The sequence below is a fragment of the Phoca vitulina genome, unplaced genomic scaffold (genome assembly GCF_004348235.1).
Source record: "Phoca vitulina isolate PV1807 unplaced genomic scaffold, GSC_HSeal_1.0 scaffold4, whole genome shotgun sequence".
NCBI lineage: Eukaryota > Metazoa > Chordata > Mammalia > Carnivora > Phocidae > Phoca > Phoca vitulina.
Window position 1 is genome coordinate 16,491,784 of NW_022589707.1, and position 16,118 is coordinate 16,507,901.

At 49.1% G+C, this 16,118-nt stretch overlaps 1 protein-coding gene and 1 non-coding gene across 2 annotated transcripts; one reads left to right on the top strand and one right to left on the bottom strand.

Annotated features, from left to right (window-relative positions):
• Nucleotides 1-4,914: 4,914 nt before the first annotated feature.
• Nucleotides 4,915-4,986, bottom strand: TRNAP-AGG. Its single transcript has one exon. It is a non-coding gene; the product is annotated as a tRNA-Pro (tRNA).
• A 6,219-nt stretch (nucleotides 4,987-11,205) lies between these two features.
• On the top strand, nucleotides 11,206-15,049 carry OPN1SW (opsin 1, short wave sensitive). The gene is given in 6 exon segments (XM_032401619.1): nucleotides 11,206-11,557; nucleotides 11,840-12,008; nucleotides 12,542-12,645; nucleotides 12,648-12,706; nucleotides 13,126-13,365; nucleotides 14,726-15,049. Coding segments are annotated over 6 exon segments (1,044 nt in total). The 3' UTR covers nucleotides 14,846-15,049.
• Nucleotides 15,050-16,118: the final 1,069 nt, after the last annotated feature.

The following is a 16,118-nucleotide window of genomic DNA, read 5'->3' on the forward strand; positions in this document are numbered from 1 at the left end:
CAAAGCTGGACGAACCCTCCGGTCCTGTTTCCTCCAAACGCGCAGACATACGCCCACCGAGCAGGGCCCGAGTCCCCCACCTCCGCAGGCAGCGCGGACCTCCGGCCGCCGGCCCCATTCCTGCGCGGTGGCCTCTTGCGTCCCAGGACTGCGTGAAGGCAGGAGAAGGAAAGCCAAGGCGGAGATACGTGAACTGCAGGGCCCTGATCTCTCTACTTCCCTCGCGCCCCCACCAAGCCAGAACCAGGGACCGTCTCAGGAGGGCCGCTCCTTGGCCCCACACAGCCCTCGCTGCCTGAAGACCGCTTCTCTCCACCACTGTCCCTTCCCACCTGGCCCCACACCCTCTGAGCTTCGAGCCACGACCACTACCCACCGTGCCTCGGTAGCCTGTTCGGAGTGGGCACTACTGATTTTCACTCTCACACGAGGGAGATGTGGAAACCCAGAGGGCTTATTTCACTAACTCATTGAAGGAACATCTACCACCGGGTGCCGGATCTTGAGGAGGCAATTGTTCTCACATCTCTCCAGGTCTCAGCCAGGAAAGAAGTGGGCACACTTGGGAACCAGGCAGTCCCAACACACCCAGAAAAGTGTTAGGAGATTCTTGAGCCAGGGACACACACCAGTCCCTTTTCTTGCATATCCACTCACTAGGTTATGGACATACATTGTCTGTGTTCACCCCCACAGGCTTCCAGGTTCACAAGCCCTCCATATTCTTCAGGACAGAGGCCCTTCTTTGCCTGGACATCCCTACTTATTCTTCAACCCTCCGTTGGGAGTCACCGCTAGCAGCCTTCCCTGATGCCCACCCTTAGACCAGTAGAAGCCTGCTGTGCTCCACCCTTCCTCCTTCCCTCTTAGGGCAGCGCCTGTCACTTTCAGGTGTCAAGGTCAGGTTTTTACTCTTTTTTTTTTTTTTTTTTAAAGATTTTTTATTTATTTGACAGAGAGAGACACAGCGAGAGAGGGAACACAAGCAGGGGGAGTGGGAGAAGGAGAAGCAGGCCTCCTGCAGAGCAGGGAGCCCGATGCGGGGCTCGATCCCAGGACCCTGGGATCGTGACCTGAGCCGAAGGCAGACGCTTAACGACTGAGCCACCCAGGCGCCCCGGTCAGGTTTTTACTCTTGTGTCTGCCCAAATTCCGGAAGATTGGGAAGTACCTTAGTCATTTTTGTATCTCCAGCATCTGACAAAGTATCTGACACAATAAATGAGAAAGGTAAATCTCTCAACTGCACAGTTAATGCTGTCTTATCATTCAATATATGATTTCACATAGAGTTAAATGTTGCCTACTGAGTATAATGTTGCCCTATAAGTCTTTCCCTCCCCCCTACCTCCTTTTTTTTTCCTCCCTCTCAAACCCTGAGCCTGGTGCTCTGAGAGATGAGGAGCACAGATCAAGGAGGTTTCATTTGCTCCCCAGAGAACAGGATTACACCTCAGATCCTGTGGTCAAGGTGGTCCAGTTGTGGGGAAAGGCTGTTGAACAAGCCCACGAAGACCCCATTCAGAGAGTCTGCTGCAGATATCAGGCCTGTCCAGACACGGCTGGCATGGGGGTGGCAAGGTGTCAAGATGGGGACATAGAGCTCTGGAGACTGACATGCTGGAAGGTTGGAAGCCCAATGGCTATTTGCTCTGCCCAACCACAGCTCCGGCTAGTCCTGGCTCAGCCAGCAAGTTCAGTTGTTAACATTTGACCTTGACTGCTGACTTCTTGGTTCATGGAGGGAGGGGCAGGAGAGGAAGTTGTCAACTGTGACCTCCAGTGATCCAGGCTCTCCTCAGGGAGTTCTGATCCTGAGTATTAGGACTAATCTCTCCTTGGCTCCTGGGGTGCAGGTCACCACTCACCCTTGATTTGGGGAGCATTCAGGAGACACCTGAACCAGTCTATTTTCAGGACCCAAATTTGGGCAAATCCTGGCAAGATCAGTACTGGGTTGAGGGTGGAGGTGAAGTTAGGAGGCAGGAGGTAAGGGCTTAGCAGGCATGGGGGGAAGTGAACTGTGGTCCAAGGATGCATATCTGAAGGGCCAGGAGTGGTGGGGATGCCAGCCAGATAACCAGCTTAGGGGGATGATCTGAATTAATCCTTGTAATCCCTGGACTCTGGACTCAGCCTCCCCCTAATCCCATCCCAACAGATCATCCTCTCTGAGGATTGATGCAGCCTTTTATCCCCCTTTACCTTTATTTCTGAAATCCAACAACTGTTCATTTTTGCCACATTTGATTCAGAGATAACCCTTCTATTTATGGTTTTGCAATTTCACTTCATACTTTTGTATCCACAAACAACAAAATATTGATTTGTGTATTTAAAAAATCTATCTGGGGGCTCCTGTTTGTCTCAGTTGGTAGAGCATATGACCCTCGATCTCTGGGTCCTGAGTTTGAGCCCCACACTGAGCATAGAGATAACTTAAAAATAAAAATTCTGCAAACTTTCTTCTTCTCTCAACATTTTTTTTAACATTTATCCATGTTTCATTTAGCTCCAATTAATGAATTTTAACTGCTGAATATTATTTCAATATTTGAATATACCACAATTTATTTATCCATTCTTCTGCTAATAGGCATTTAGGCTGTTTCCAGTTTTCCATGTTAGAAAACAATGCCTTAGAGGTGCCTGGGTGGCTCAGTTGGTTAAGCGTCTGACTCTTGATTTCAGCTCAGGTCATGATCTCAGAGTTTCTGGAGACTGGCCTGTATGCGCTCCTGCTCGGCGCTCGGCAGGGAGTCTGCTTCTCTCCTTCTCCCTCTGCCCCTCCCCTGGCCCCACTTGCCCGTGCTCTCTCTCTCTCAAATAAACAACTAACTAACTAACTAAATAAATAAATAAATAAATAAATAAAAAGAAAACAATGCTTTAGTGGTTAGTGCTGTGCATGTGTCTTGGGTATATATGTAAACACTTCTCTAAGGTAGATACCGAGAAGTAGAATTTCTGGGTCATAGTATATGTGCATCTTAAACTTTACTGATTATTGCCAAATTGCTCTACAAAGCAGTTGGACCCATTTATGTTGCACTAACACTGGCTTTCAGTGCTCATTTAGGTTCACCAACATATTTCTAAATTTCTCTGCTCACCATTCCTTCTTGCATTTCACTACTTGCTTCTTATTTGTTCCCTTTTTATGAAGTATATCTTTTAGCAGCATTTTAGTGAAAGTCTTTGGTGAACATTCTCAAATGTCTTTATTTCATATAATTTAAATAGAAATTTAATGGGTATAGAATTTTAGGTTGACAGTTTTCTCTTGGCCTCTGGAAGATATTCTATTTGTTTTTCTGCAATCTTTTGTTGCTAATGCTGTCTTCTGCTTTCACTAGTGTCTTTTAACTATTCTTTCGTATTTCATATCTCATCACTTTCCCCTATCCATATTTTGAATGATTTCATCAGCTCTATCTTCCAATTCACTAATTCTCTTATCAGCTGGGTCTAGTCTACTGCTTAATGGGTCATTGAGTCTAATTGCAATGGTATGTCTTTCCCTATGTTTTATTTTTTTCCCTCAGTAAGGTGTTTTTTTATGTAGTGCAATATTTTCATTATGGTTTATTTTCTTGTCCTTAATAGTTCTTTTTTTAATTTTATTTATTTTTGACAGAGAGAGAGTGTACACACCCGGGAAGCAGCAGGCAGAGGGAGAGGGAGAAGCAAGCTCCTTGCTCAGCATGGGATGTGGGGCTCGATCCCAGGACCCTGGGATCATGACCTGAGCCAAAGGCAGATGCTTAACCCTCTGAGCCACCCAGGCGCCCCATTGTCTTTAATAGTTTTAAGTATACTTAATATATAGTGTTTTTCATGTTGTTTTCTTATGCACAGTTCTTGGAATGTTGATTCTCCTATTTGTTGTGTCGGCTGACTCTTCCTTATGGTGGATTGCTTCCTTGTCTAGTTTGATACTGTGAACTCTTCTTCAGTAGGTGTTTGTTTGTTTAGTGAGAGTCCCATATGCCCTGGATTATGAAACATTGCAATGGAGGTCTTTCTTTTCTTTTCTTTTCTTTTTAATTTTAAAAAAAGATTTATTTATTTTAGAGAGAGAGAGTATGAGCAGGGGGAGGAGCAGAGGGAGAGAGAGACAATCCTCAAGCAGGCTCTCCACTGAGCATGGAACTCAACACAGGGCTCAATCCCAGGACCCTGAGATCATGACCTGAGCTGAAATCAAGAGTCGGCCACTTAACCAACCAAGCCACCCAGATGCCTCAATGACAGAGCTCTTTCTTGCTTCTGTGGGGCTATATGGTATTCCAAGTGTCCTAAACCAGGTTTAGATTTAATTTCTCTGCTTGAGGATTCAGCATCATGTAAATAGCATAAATCCAGATGGAATATAAGCATTTGTTCAGGCTTGAGACTTTCTGCTTTAATCCTCCCAAGAACTCTAAGAAATAAGCATTACTGTTCCCATTTTACCAATGGGAAAACTGAGACTCAAAATTGTAACTTTAATCCTACCTTTTGGACTTCGAATCCAGTGCATTTCATAGCTTGAGTTTTATACAAGGAGCTTGTCTTTTCTTGACCTCCGGCTCAGACCCACCCCCCAAATTGTCCTGATCATTTACTCTTCATATGAGGCCCTCTGAGAGGCTCTTTTTGCCTAACACAATGCAACCCTTTGACTTTAACCTTCTCTAGGTCAGCTCCTGATGCCAGTCCCCTCCTGCCCCATTTGGACTCAGTGGAAAAAATGGGTTTTTTTCTCCACTGAGTCCAAATGGGGCATATACAGGTCATTGCTAATGGGGAGAATGACCGGCAGCTTGTCTTTAGGGTCCTTTATTCACTCACCACTAGGTCATCTTTCTGCCTCAACCCTAAAAGGGGCAGGCAATGTATGTTGGGGTACAAGAAAAAAAATCAGGAAAACAAGGGCTCGTCCGGGATTTGAACCCGGGACCTCTCGCACCCTAAGCGAGAATCATACCCCTAGACCAACGAGCCACTGATGGTTATGTTTGGCCAGATGTGCCTTCCCTGCCACATCAGCAGCAGGCGCAGTTTATGGTTCCTAGAGGTGGAATCTTTTCCCAGGCTGGCAACCAGCCCAGGCTGGCTGCACTCCAGCGGGCTTTGCCTCTCTCTTGGCTCTCTCCGCCCCTCCCTGGCCCACCGTGGAGCCACGCAGATGCTACGGGCAGGGTCCTTTCCCCAGGACCAGCCGGTTCTCCCCCGGGGCTATCACGTGGACTTTGTGGGGGTGCTGGTGAGAAAAGGCAGAGAAGAAGCCAGGGTGCAGCAACCTCCACTTTCCAGGGGAGCCCCAGGTCTGAGGGAGCCTGCACCCCATGAAGAACAACCCTTCTTTCTTTCCTCATGATCAGACCACCAGAAAAAACCCTCTACATCATCAGCCTCCTAGATGAGGAAGCAGAAGACTGACCCAGATCACCTGGACTAGAAGACATTTGCAGACTTACTCAGTTTCTTCATCTGTCAGTTGGGGAAGTAACACTTGCCCTGGGTGCCTTGCAGGGTAATTTGAGGATCAGGCAAGACGATGTCTGTGAAGGCAGTCTGCAAACTGTAAGATGCTGTACGGAGGAGAGGGGTTATTATGACAGCAACATGAGGGTGGGGGGAAAACACTCAATAGGAAAGTTGCCCCTTGATGCTTAATATGGGCCAGCTACGTAGTGTGTTCTGTGCTTTGCGGATCTTATTCAGCCTTATAACAACCTTGTGAAATAGGTGTCATCCCCATTGTAAGAAAAGGAAACTGATCTGCATTCAGCTTACAAGAGGCACATTTATCTAAACCTAAAGCCTGTTTTAAACACAGTAGACACTGCTACCCAGACTTTCTAGAAAACTAAAGATGGGAATACATCCTGTAAATACTCACACTCCCTCCCACACCCCAGCCTGCCCTCCTCATCTTGCCCAGAGACGCTGCAGGAAGAAACCTGCTAACAGGCTAAGTGTGGCCTGGGTGGGTTCCTTCTGGCTGGGAGTTTCCCCAGTGAGAGTGAGGGGGAGGCTCAGAAACTGGGGTCTTGTGGGAGAACCCAGTGGGCCCTGCCAGGCTCTCTGTTTTGTGCTTCCATTGTACCATATCCGTCACCCCTCCTCCCCACCCACCACCACCGAGCCCTGCTTGCTTGCAGAAGGCAGAGCCCTGTCTTGTTGGTCTTTGGGTCCAGCCTCGTGTCTGACACTTGGCAATCCTGCTGACAAGTGACTCCCAAGCATTTCTATGCGCTGGGTTCTGTGTAATCACTTTACCAAATTAATCTCATTTTCACAGTACAACTGTTATTGTAGACATCACTTAGCAAATGTCTGTGGAATGAATGAGTGAGTGAGTACGTGAAAGAAAAGTCTCAGGGGAGGACACAAAAAATCACTAGCGGCAACAGACATTCAGGTCAATCCTCGTCTTTTGGCTCCAAGTAGAAACCATAAGCCTGAAGAAAACCTCCTGCCTTCCATCCTTTTAAGCAGGCTTCCTCATGAACCCAGTCTTCTCTTGGATAAGCAGGAAGAATGGCCCCTTGCTTCAGAGAGAGGGTTGGCCAGCATTCGTTTGTATCCAGGGGAGTTTCATGGTCTCCATCCAGGAGGGCTGGACCAGACAACTGGTTCCACGAACTAATCATGGCCAGGGAGAAAGGCAACAGCTCATCTATTCTAAAACCAAAGAGACTTTTTTGGGTAGCTGTTCCCCAGCTCTAAACTGGCTTATAAATAATAGCGCACTCAACACGTCATTCCATTACCTCAGCACACATTCCCTAAATTGCTCCTCTTGGTAGATGTGCCAGGAAGTGAGGTTACTCCAAGACAGTCTCCTAGGGGCTAAGAATGTTTCAGGGATGAGACGGGGCTTGGATTCCAGCCAGTGCTTCTTTCTGGGGGTGCTGTTCAAATTTGAGGCAGGATCATTCTTCGTTGTGTGGCCTGTCTGGAACAGTGTCCTGCCCACTAAATACCGGTAATCCCTTCTTCACCATTGAGACAGCCATTAAACACCCCTGCACACCACCTAATGCCCCCAGGATGGCAGGGGTCTGGGGAGAGGAGCGCTGCTCTGGTGGGAATCCATTGGCACCTACCATACACTATTCTTCCCCCCAGGCTAAAATTACTGTGGCTTTGCTGTGGGCACTAGGACTTTAGGCCTTCAGTGACTTGTTTGTCTCTGCCTTTAACAAGCCATAGATGGAATTCTCTGGGGAGAATCCTGGCTCTACTTCTAGGAGCTTCCTCCCTTTCCTCCCAAGAGAGGGTGGCTTTCAGTCGGGCAAATCTTTTGACGATTCCTCATATCCACGTCAGCGTGTAGACCTTTCTCTTATCTCATCATTTGTCTGGAGAACTCTTATGGGTCAATATTTAACAGACAACATTGTCACAACACATCATCTCAAGTTCACTGTCACCTCCTATGTATCGACAACACAGCAAAAGCCAACACTGGTTGTCTTGGGAGAGGGGAACTGGGTGGGAAATAAGTGAATTTTTCACTGTACATTCTTTTGTACTTTTTGAATATTCAGTCCTGGACATATCTATAATCCACTCAAAAACAGAAATTAAATTATGGGACTCTAAGCCGAGAGAAGCAAGGATTAGAGAAGGCAAAGGGAAATGTACTTCAAACCTCCAGAGAGCCTAAATGTCCTCTGGATCAGAGCAGCCCACCGGAGCTGGTATTTGGCACCCAGCCTAATGGTTCTGGTTTATGTCCAATTCTGAATTATGCTTTGTGTTGAGTCCATATTGAGGGGTAATAGTCAGGAGTATATCCAATCCTATGAAACTGGTTGTTCTGTCTGCTCGGGAATGTTCTTGAGGACATAGTTTATTATATCACACCAACGGCGCCTTTGTATAGTCCCTAGGGAGGTATTCTTGTCTGTCATAATCCCAAGAACAGTTGGTTTGCGTTTGCTTTCTGGACACTGAATTATGTAAATATGTAGCTTCTAGAAAGGATGAATGTGTGGTCATATTTCAATTTAATTCTTGACTTTTGAACTCCGCACTGTTGTTCTCTTTCTTCTTCTTTTGCTCCTACATTTGATTCATGACTTCTTGTTGTGTCCCATATATTCCTACAAACTTCCCTTAAACTATTTCTGGAAAAGGTGGGAGTATAGATGGATAAACTCCTAAAGAGAATAGGAAAAAAAACCAAACCAAAATGCTAAGACTCTTCAAAAAGTATCCTCTTTGGGGGCTCCTGAGTGGCTCAGTGGGTTGAGCATCTGACTTGGTTTTAGCTTGGGTCATGATCTCAGGGTTGTGGGATCTAGCCCTGCGTCGGGCTCTGTGCTCAGAGTGGAGACTGCTTGGGATTCTCTCTCTCCGTCTTCCTCAGCCTCCCTTCCCCCTTCCCCCCTCCCCCCCTCACATGCGTGCGGTCTCTCTCTCTCTCTCTCTCAAATGAAAACATAAATCTTAAAAAAAAATTCTTCTTTTCTAGGACTTTCCTTTTTTCTAGACAATTAGAATGGAAAAACAAATTTCCTCTTGACTGTTTTTTCCATTTTGTTCCGGACATTTATACGTCTAAATCTAAGTCAGTGGTTCTTAACTAGACGGGAGGAGGCAGGGGGTGGTTTTGCCTCTCAGGGGATATTTGTGTCTGGAAACATTTTTGATTATCATGACTGAGGTGCTGCCAGTGCTGTTGGCATCCAGCGGGTAGTGACCAGGAACGCTGTAAACATCCTACAATGCACAGGACAGCCACGCCCCTCCGCCAGCAAAGAATTGTCTGATCCAATATATCAATAGTGTGGAGATGGAGAAATCCTGGTCTAACTATACCTAACTAACATAATCTTCTGTAAAGCCTTAGTATATCATGTTCCTCAATTAATAAAGTGACTTTAAACTTGAAAAGGGCACTGTATATGTTAAATGTACTCAAACTGTCTTCAGTTTTTTTTTTTAAAGATTTTATTTATTTATTTGAGAGAGAGAGAGAGAGACAGAGATAGTGACAGAGAGCACAAGTGGGGAGGAGAGGGAGAAGCAGACTCCCCGTTAAGCAGGGAGCCTGATGTGGGGCTCGACCCCAGGACCCCGGGATCATGACCTGAGCCGAAGGCAGACGCCTAACCGACTGAGCCACCCAGGCGCCCCTGTCTTCAGTCTTCACCTTTACCCCATGCCCCATCCTCAAAATCTTCCTGCTTCCTACTCCATGGCTTCGCTGACTCTGGAAATCTGTTGTCCCCTGCGTGGGTACCAATAAGACCCTATCCTTGGGAAAGGCTCTTTCTGGCCCGAGCTGTCCGCCCCCCGCCCCCACCCCGGGCGCTGGGCCTCTGGCCCATCCTAGCGGGTGCTGGGCTGCTCCCAGCTTGCGCCCACCGCCCCGCCCTCTGATGTAGGGGAGAATAAGGTGGGAAGGGACTGCTTGGAAAGGTTTCAGGACGGACCTAGAAGAGGCCAAAGGTGCAGCTACCTGGCCTGGGTAGTACCAGTGGGAGGGCCTTGGGGTGTCTTCTGTCCACACCCGCTGGGTCGGCAGGCCAAGCCGAGGCTTCCTGTCGGAACCCTTTACGGAGGCAGGACCTCACACGGCCCGAGAGATGGCCTCCGGCCCTGGTCCTAAGAGCCTGCCCGGGGCAGAGGCCCAGCTGCCCCAGCGATCCAGTGGAGAGCCAGGGGCCGTGCAATTCCTGGACGCGAGCCGGGCCTCCGCCGGGGTCCCCGCGGCGGCTGAGGGTCCGCGGCGGGCGGGCGTCGGTGCGCGCATGTGCGAGGGGACGTCGGTCTCTCGCAAACGGCTGGCCAGTCGGCTCTGAGCCCTTCTAGCTCACGATCCAAGGGCCGCAGATTTTATCCTGAGCTGTGGCCTCTTGGAGTTTCAAATGGAAAGCCAGGAGGGTTTGCCCCGCTCCTCTACCTGGGTGGGATCGGTCTCGAACTCTCTCTCTGCCGCCCTGTTTAGCGGCCCGCGCCTCCGCTCAGCGGTCAGACCCCCAGCTCCGGCCTTCTGCTGGGCTCCTGCCACACTCCTCCTGGCAGAGCTCGGCCCGCAGCCTCCGACTGGGGGGGGGGGGGGAGTCTTCCTCTGCTGGGGCGTCCTTCCTTCCAGGAGGCCCGCCTGCCATCTTCAGCCACTCTGGAGTCCCAGACTCTGTCCTCTGCCTCTTCGGGGCATAAAGGCTGGGACTTCCCAGCTGTCCCCTGCCCTTTAGCCTGGGCAGAGTGCCCTCAGGAAATAATCCATTTCCATGTAGATGGTTCCTTTCATTCAAGGACGGGGTCCTTTCCGTTGCTGCCTGCTTTGGGCTACTTTATAGCGCTTTCCAGGAGTCGTTTTTCATATTTAGTTTATAATTTTTCCCTGTGGGGGGATTCATGTGATACAAACAACTGGGCCACCAGGAGCCACCCTTTCGCTTCCCCTTACCTGTATTCAAAGTGCGTCGCTTTGATCTCTGTGCTCACAGTCCGCTGAGGTGGGGCAGGGGACACATTCACAGGGCGGAGCCTGGCTGAGGTCTGGAGGGGGGGTGGGCTGAGCAGAAAATACACCCTCCTGGGTAGACTCAACATGAAGAAACAGAGGCAGCCAGGGAGGCCTTAGACTTCAAGCATTGTCCAGTTGCCCCCGTACTGATCTGTGAAGGCTGTTCACTAAGGTGCTCCCACCCAGGGTGCGCCCCATTCCCTGCCTCTTCTGTGGCCCAAGGCTGCTTCCCAGGCTGGCTGTGAGCCCAAGATCTCTGGAGAGGGAGACTTAGGGGGCACCTTCCACAAAGGAGCAGATGGGCACAGAAATGTATAGGGATGTAGTGGCGCCAGAAGCCAAACCGAAAGGCATACCCTCGGTAGTTCCATTCAAAGGACACACACACACACACACACACACACACAAAGTGGTGGACACATCCCTGCTAAATATGGGTCAGCACCCCCAGGCTGCAGTGAGCAGACGCCTAGTCATTCCAGCACCCAGCACTGCATGTCGATTCTTTGAGCCCAATATTTTTATCCTCTCAAGAACACACAATCGGCTTTGGGGCCACAAAGGAGGTTTAGGTGTGGGCTTGGACATCTCTAATCTCAAAACTTTGTCCTTAGGAGGCTTAGGGTCAGTACTGATCATTCAGGGAGCCCGAAAGGGGCTTTGGAGGGCAGGGGAGAAGTGGTGGTGGGACGGTAATCTATAAGAGGAATCAGAGAGCGTGGGGACATCCCATGAGTAAGATGTCAGGGGAGGAGGAGTTTTATCTGTTCAAGAACATCTCCTTGGTGGGGCCATGGGATGGGCCTCAGTACCACATTGCCCCTGTCTGGGCCTTCCGCCTCCAGGCAGTCTTCATAGGCTTTGTCTTCTTTGCAGGGACACCACTCAATGCCTCGGTGCTGGTGGCCACCCTGCGCTACAAGAAGTTGCGACAGCCACTCAACTATATTCTGGTCAATGTGTCCCTGGGGGGCTTCCTCTACTGCATCTCTGTCTCCAGCGTCTTCATCGCCAGCTGTCAGGGATACTTCATCTTTGGCCGCCATGTTTGTGCTTTGGAGGCCTTCCTGGCCCCTACAGCAGGTACTGAGGGGAAGGAGACTGGGGGGAGACAAAGGACTGCTCCAGGATTGGAACCAGGGACCAGACTGTTGGGTTCGAGTGGGCCCCTAAAGAGGAGCCTGGGGAAAAGGAGTTTGGTGCTCTTTATCATTGGGTACAAAGTAGCTGGGACTAGAAGTTTGACCAAGTCCCAAACTCCACACCAACCATCAGTCCCCATGCTTGCCCCACCATCTGTCTTCCACTCTGCCTGCCAGGCTGGGTGGGGCTTTCTACCCCAATTACCCTCGTGTTTCACTACAGGTCTGGTGACAGGCTGGTCACTGGCCTTCCTGGCCTTTGAGCGCTACATGGTCATCTGTAAGCCCTTCGGCAACTTCCGCTTCAGCTCCAAGCACGCGCTGATGGTGGTCCTGGCTACCTGGACCATTGGTGTTGGCGTCTCCATCCCACCCTTCTTTGGCTGGAGCCGGTGAGAGTGTAGGGCTGTGGTGCTGAGCTAGGAGCTCAAGCTGATGTGGGTGGAAAGAGTTGGGTATAACCTTAGTCTTTGACCTCTTATTTATTTATTTATTTGAGAGAGAGAGAGGGAGCACAGGGGTCGGGGAGGGGCAGAGGGAGGAGTCTTAAGCAGACTCTGCCCTGAACATGGAACCAGCTGCGGGGCTCGATCTCACAACCCTGAGATCACTACCACAGCCGAAACCAAGGGTCAGATGCTTAACTGACTGCGCCACCCAGGCGCCCCTGACTTCCACTTTTAAAGAGCTGGTAGAGTAGCTGAGGGCAAGGGCCGTGGGAGGCAAGTGCTAACGTTTACCCTGCAGTTGGGATTGCTATAGCCTCAGCCGGTGAGGTCAGAAACCGGCCCTGCATGAAGTCCTTGAGCATCCTCTAAGTGGAGAGCACGGTCCAGGAACCTCGGCTCCCACTCCACTCATTCTTGTGCTGAGCCCCACAGTGGGCAAGTGCTTGTCCAGTGGGTGAGTGCTTGGTCCCTTGCAGGTTCATCCCTGAGGGCCTGCAGTGCTCCTGTGGCCCCGACTGGTACCCCGTGGGCACCAAACACCGCAGCGAGTACTATACCTGGTTCCTCTTCATCTTCTGCTTCGTGTGCCTCTCTCCCTCATCTGCTTCTCCTACTCGCAGCTGCTGGGAGCCCTCAGAGCTGTGAGTGATTTTTGTGAGGGTCAAGGAGGAGGGGAGTCAGGGGGCTCCGGAAGAGAGGGAAGAGCAGGTGAGTGCTTTAGAACAGAAGACATCTGGAAATGTCCACAGCCTGGTAGAGGGGATATTGAAAGCAGTGAAGGAAGTGGGGGCAGGGAGTATGATGAAACGGTGTGAAGAGTAGGGCGGGGTCCTCTCTGCTCAAACGTGTGGCAAGAGATTCATGTGATCCCTTCCAAAGTCACAGACCAGAGAGCCATTCTCCATCCCACCTTCCTCAAGGAAGGAGAGCAAGAGGCACTAGGCCAGAAGCTGGGACAGAAGAGAGGCAACTGGAGTGGATGCCCCCCTGGTAGGAAAGGCTGGAGAGGCGGGGAGTTGAGGGCCAGGGAGAAGAGAATGTTTCTCTCTGCGCTGCCCAGGTCGCAGCCCAGCAACAGGAGTCCGCTTCAACCCAGAAGGCTGAGCGGGAGGTGAGCCGGACGGTGGTAGTGATGGTGGGCTCCTTGTGTCTCTGTTACACGCCCTATGCTGCGATGGCCATGGATATGGTCAACAACCGGAACCACGGGCTGGACCTACGGCTTGTCACCATTCCTGCCTTCTTCTTCAAGAGTGCTTGTGTCTACAACCCCATCATCTACTGCTTTATGAATAAGCAGGTAAAGCTCTCTATTTACATTCCTATGAGACTCCAGTTCGTAAGACCTGGTTCTTTTCTCACCAACAACTTTTGCTTCAGAGCACCTTGGACTCTACTCAAAAGGTTTCTAAGGGTGAACAAGGAAAGCCCTTGGTAAGCACAGGGAGACAGGTGTGGTCATAGAGACAAGGTAATAGAACCCAGAGAAAACAGAACTTGAGCCCTAACAATCAGGTTGCTCCAAAGGGCAGGATGAGAAGTGAAAGGGTTTTGTTTTCTTGAAAAACTAATAGATTAGTCATTCCCCTAAATTCCTAGTCCTTCCACTTCACAAGTTCTTAATCCTTTCCCTTCCAGCTTCCAGCCTGCAGGAGCATATGCAAAAGCACAGAAATCCTAACACATGCATACATCTCTAACAGTTTACCATCTGAAGGTACCAAGTGGCCTCCTATCCCAAATCCTGTATCTGAGCTAATAAAAACCCAAACTTAGATAAATCTAGGAGAGTTCCTGTCTTGTGGGGCAAACTCCCTGCTTTGAGAATTATTAACAGCTATTTTGTTTCCTCAGTCTACAGAGACGGATTCAAAACTTCTGGATGGAAACAAAATTGGCAATTCTTTCCAATTGGGAGCACCCTCTAATAATGGTGGGGTGTGTGGGCAGGCCTACTCCGGCATTGCTTTTCAGTGTTTTGATGAGGCAGGTGCTGCTTTGAGGTTTACCAACAGTCAAGTCTCTGAGCCAAAATATGTAGGGACTATTATTGTAGACCTAGGAGGAGCTCTAAGGATTGGGAAGATGTATTCAAAACCACCTGAGGAGGGCACCTGGCTGGGTGGCTCAGTCAGTTAAGTGTCTGCCTTCAGCTCAGGTCGTGACTTCCGGGTCCTGGGATAGAGCCCTGAGTAGGGCTTCATGCTCAGCATGGAGTCTTTTTTATTTTTTTTTAAATTTTATTTATTTATTTGTCAGAGAGAGACACAGCGAGATAGGGAACACAAGCAGGGGGAGTGGGAGAGGGAGAAGCAGGCTTCCCACGGAGCAGGGAGCCCGATGCGGGGCTTGATCCCAGGACCCTGGGACCACGACCCGAGCTGAAGGCAGACGCCCAACTGAGCCACCCAGGTGCCCCCATGGAGTCTGTTTCTCTCTCTCTGCTCCCCTCGCCCCCCCGCTCCCCGCTCATTCTCTAGTAAATAAAATCTTTAAAAAAAAACAAAACACGTGAGGAGATCCTGGGTATAAGGCATTGCACAAGGCTTTGGGGATACAAAGAATGAGATCTCTTGGCTCCCCACATTTCTTGATGTCTGCAAGAAATGGTCTGTACTGGTCTGCAAGGGGCTATCTCCAATTCTGTCCTTTCCTTCCAGTTCCGAGCCTGCATCATGGAGATGGTGTGTGGGAAGTCCATGACAGATGATTCTGAAATGTCCAGCTCCCAGAAAACAGAAGTCTCTACTGTCTCTCCCAGTCAAGTTGGCCCCAACTAAGGAGCCATATTGGCTTATTTGCAGCAACTAGGATTTTACATTTAGGGAAATTTCTTCTTTCTCTCTCAAAAACCAAACTACTAACAAATGCAGAAAAAGATGGGAAGGGTATAATGGCCAATTCGGGGAGTCCACTTCCCATTTTCCTACCATTCCTTTCCTACCCACAAAGCTACTGTTCCAACCAGGTCTACTTTAGACCACTCCAAAGGCCATGTCAACAATACTCAATTTTTACTCCTAAGTGGCATCATTCATAGCACTTGGATAACTGATTTATGAGGCAACTATACAGGAGTATGGCGGATTTTTCAGTGTATGGATAATAATTATCTTCCTTCTTTGTAATTTTTTTTTTCCTATTGAGGATCTGTTCTGAGATGATACATTCTGAATTAGAACAAACTTAAAACACCTTAGAAATCAGATAGGGCGCCTGGGTAGCTCAGTCGGTTAAGCGGCTGCCTTCGGCTCAGGTCATGATCCCAGGGTCCTGGGATCGAGCCCCCAATCGGGCTGCTCAGCAGACAGCCTGCTTCTCCCTCTCCCTGCTGCTCCCCCTGCTTGTGCTATCTCTCTGTGTCAAATAAATAAAATCTTTAAAAAAAGAAAAATCGGAGAGATATAAAGAAAAAACCAAAACCTTGAGTAGGCCCAAAATACGAGTCTGAAAGAACTTCTTTATGCCATCACTGCCAATAATCCTATAGTTGTGGCAGGGACAGCCATGTCCAGAAGCTCCTGAGCCAGGATGGATTATTCCAGGTGCTCCCCACCCAATTTGGCTAAACCTGCCTTAAGCTGCATTATTTAGTAAAGTTAATGGTTAATTCCCTTCATGTTCTCAAAATGACTGTGCACATCTTAATACCATTTATGAACTATACCAAAATGTTCAAAGAACTGTTTTACTTTTACTTTATGCTTCCCCTCTGCACCCCCTGAAAAAGAGCCTTTTTGAAATAAAAGAATAAATGCTGTGTGTACATTCAGGAATGGCTTGTGTTTGGTATCAGGTAATTATGTAATGAGCAGCTGGACTCCTCTCCAGTTACATGGCCCGAGGGAAGCAAAGAGGGGTTACAGCTGTAGTGGGAAAGACGCCAGAAGATTTCAGAAATAAAAAAGGAATAGCTAATCTGGGAGAAGGCAGAACTTCTCTGGGATGGGGAGAGAGTATGGTAAGCCTTCTAGGAGACCTCCTTTTCTTGATATTTTACAGCACCCATCATTCTAAGTAAGAGTTCCATTTCTTAAGAGAATAAAGGAATAC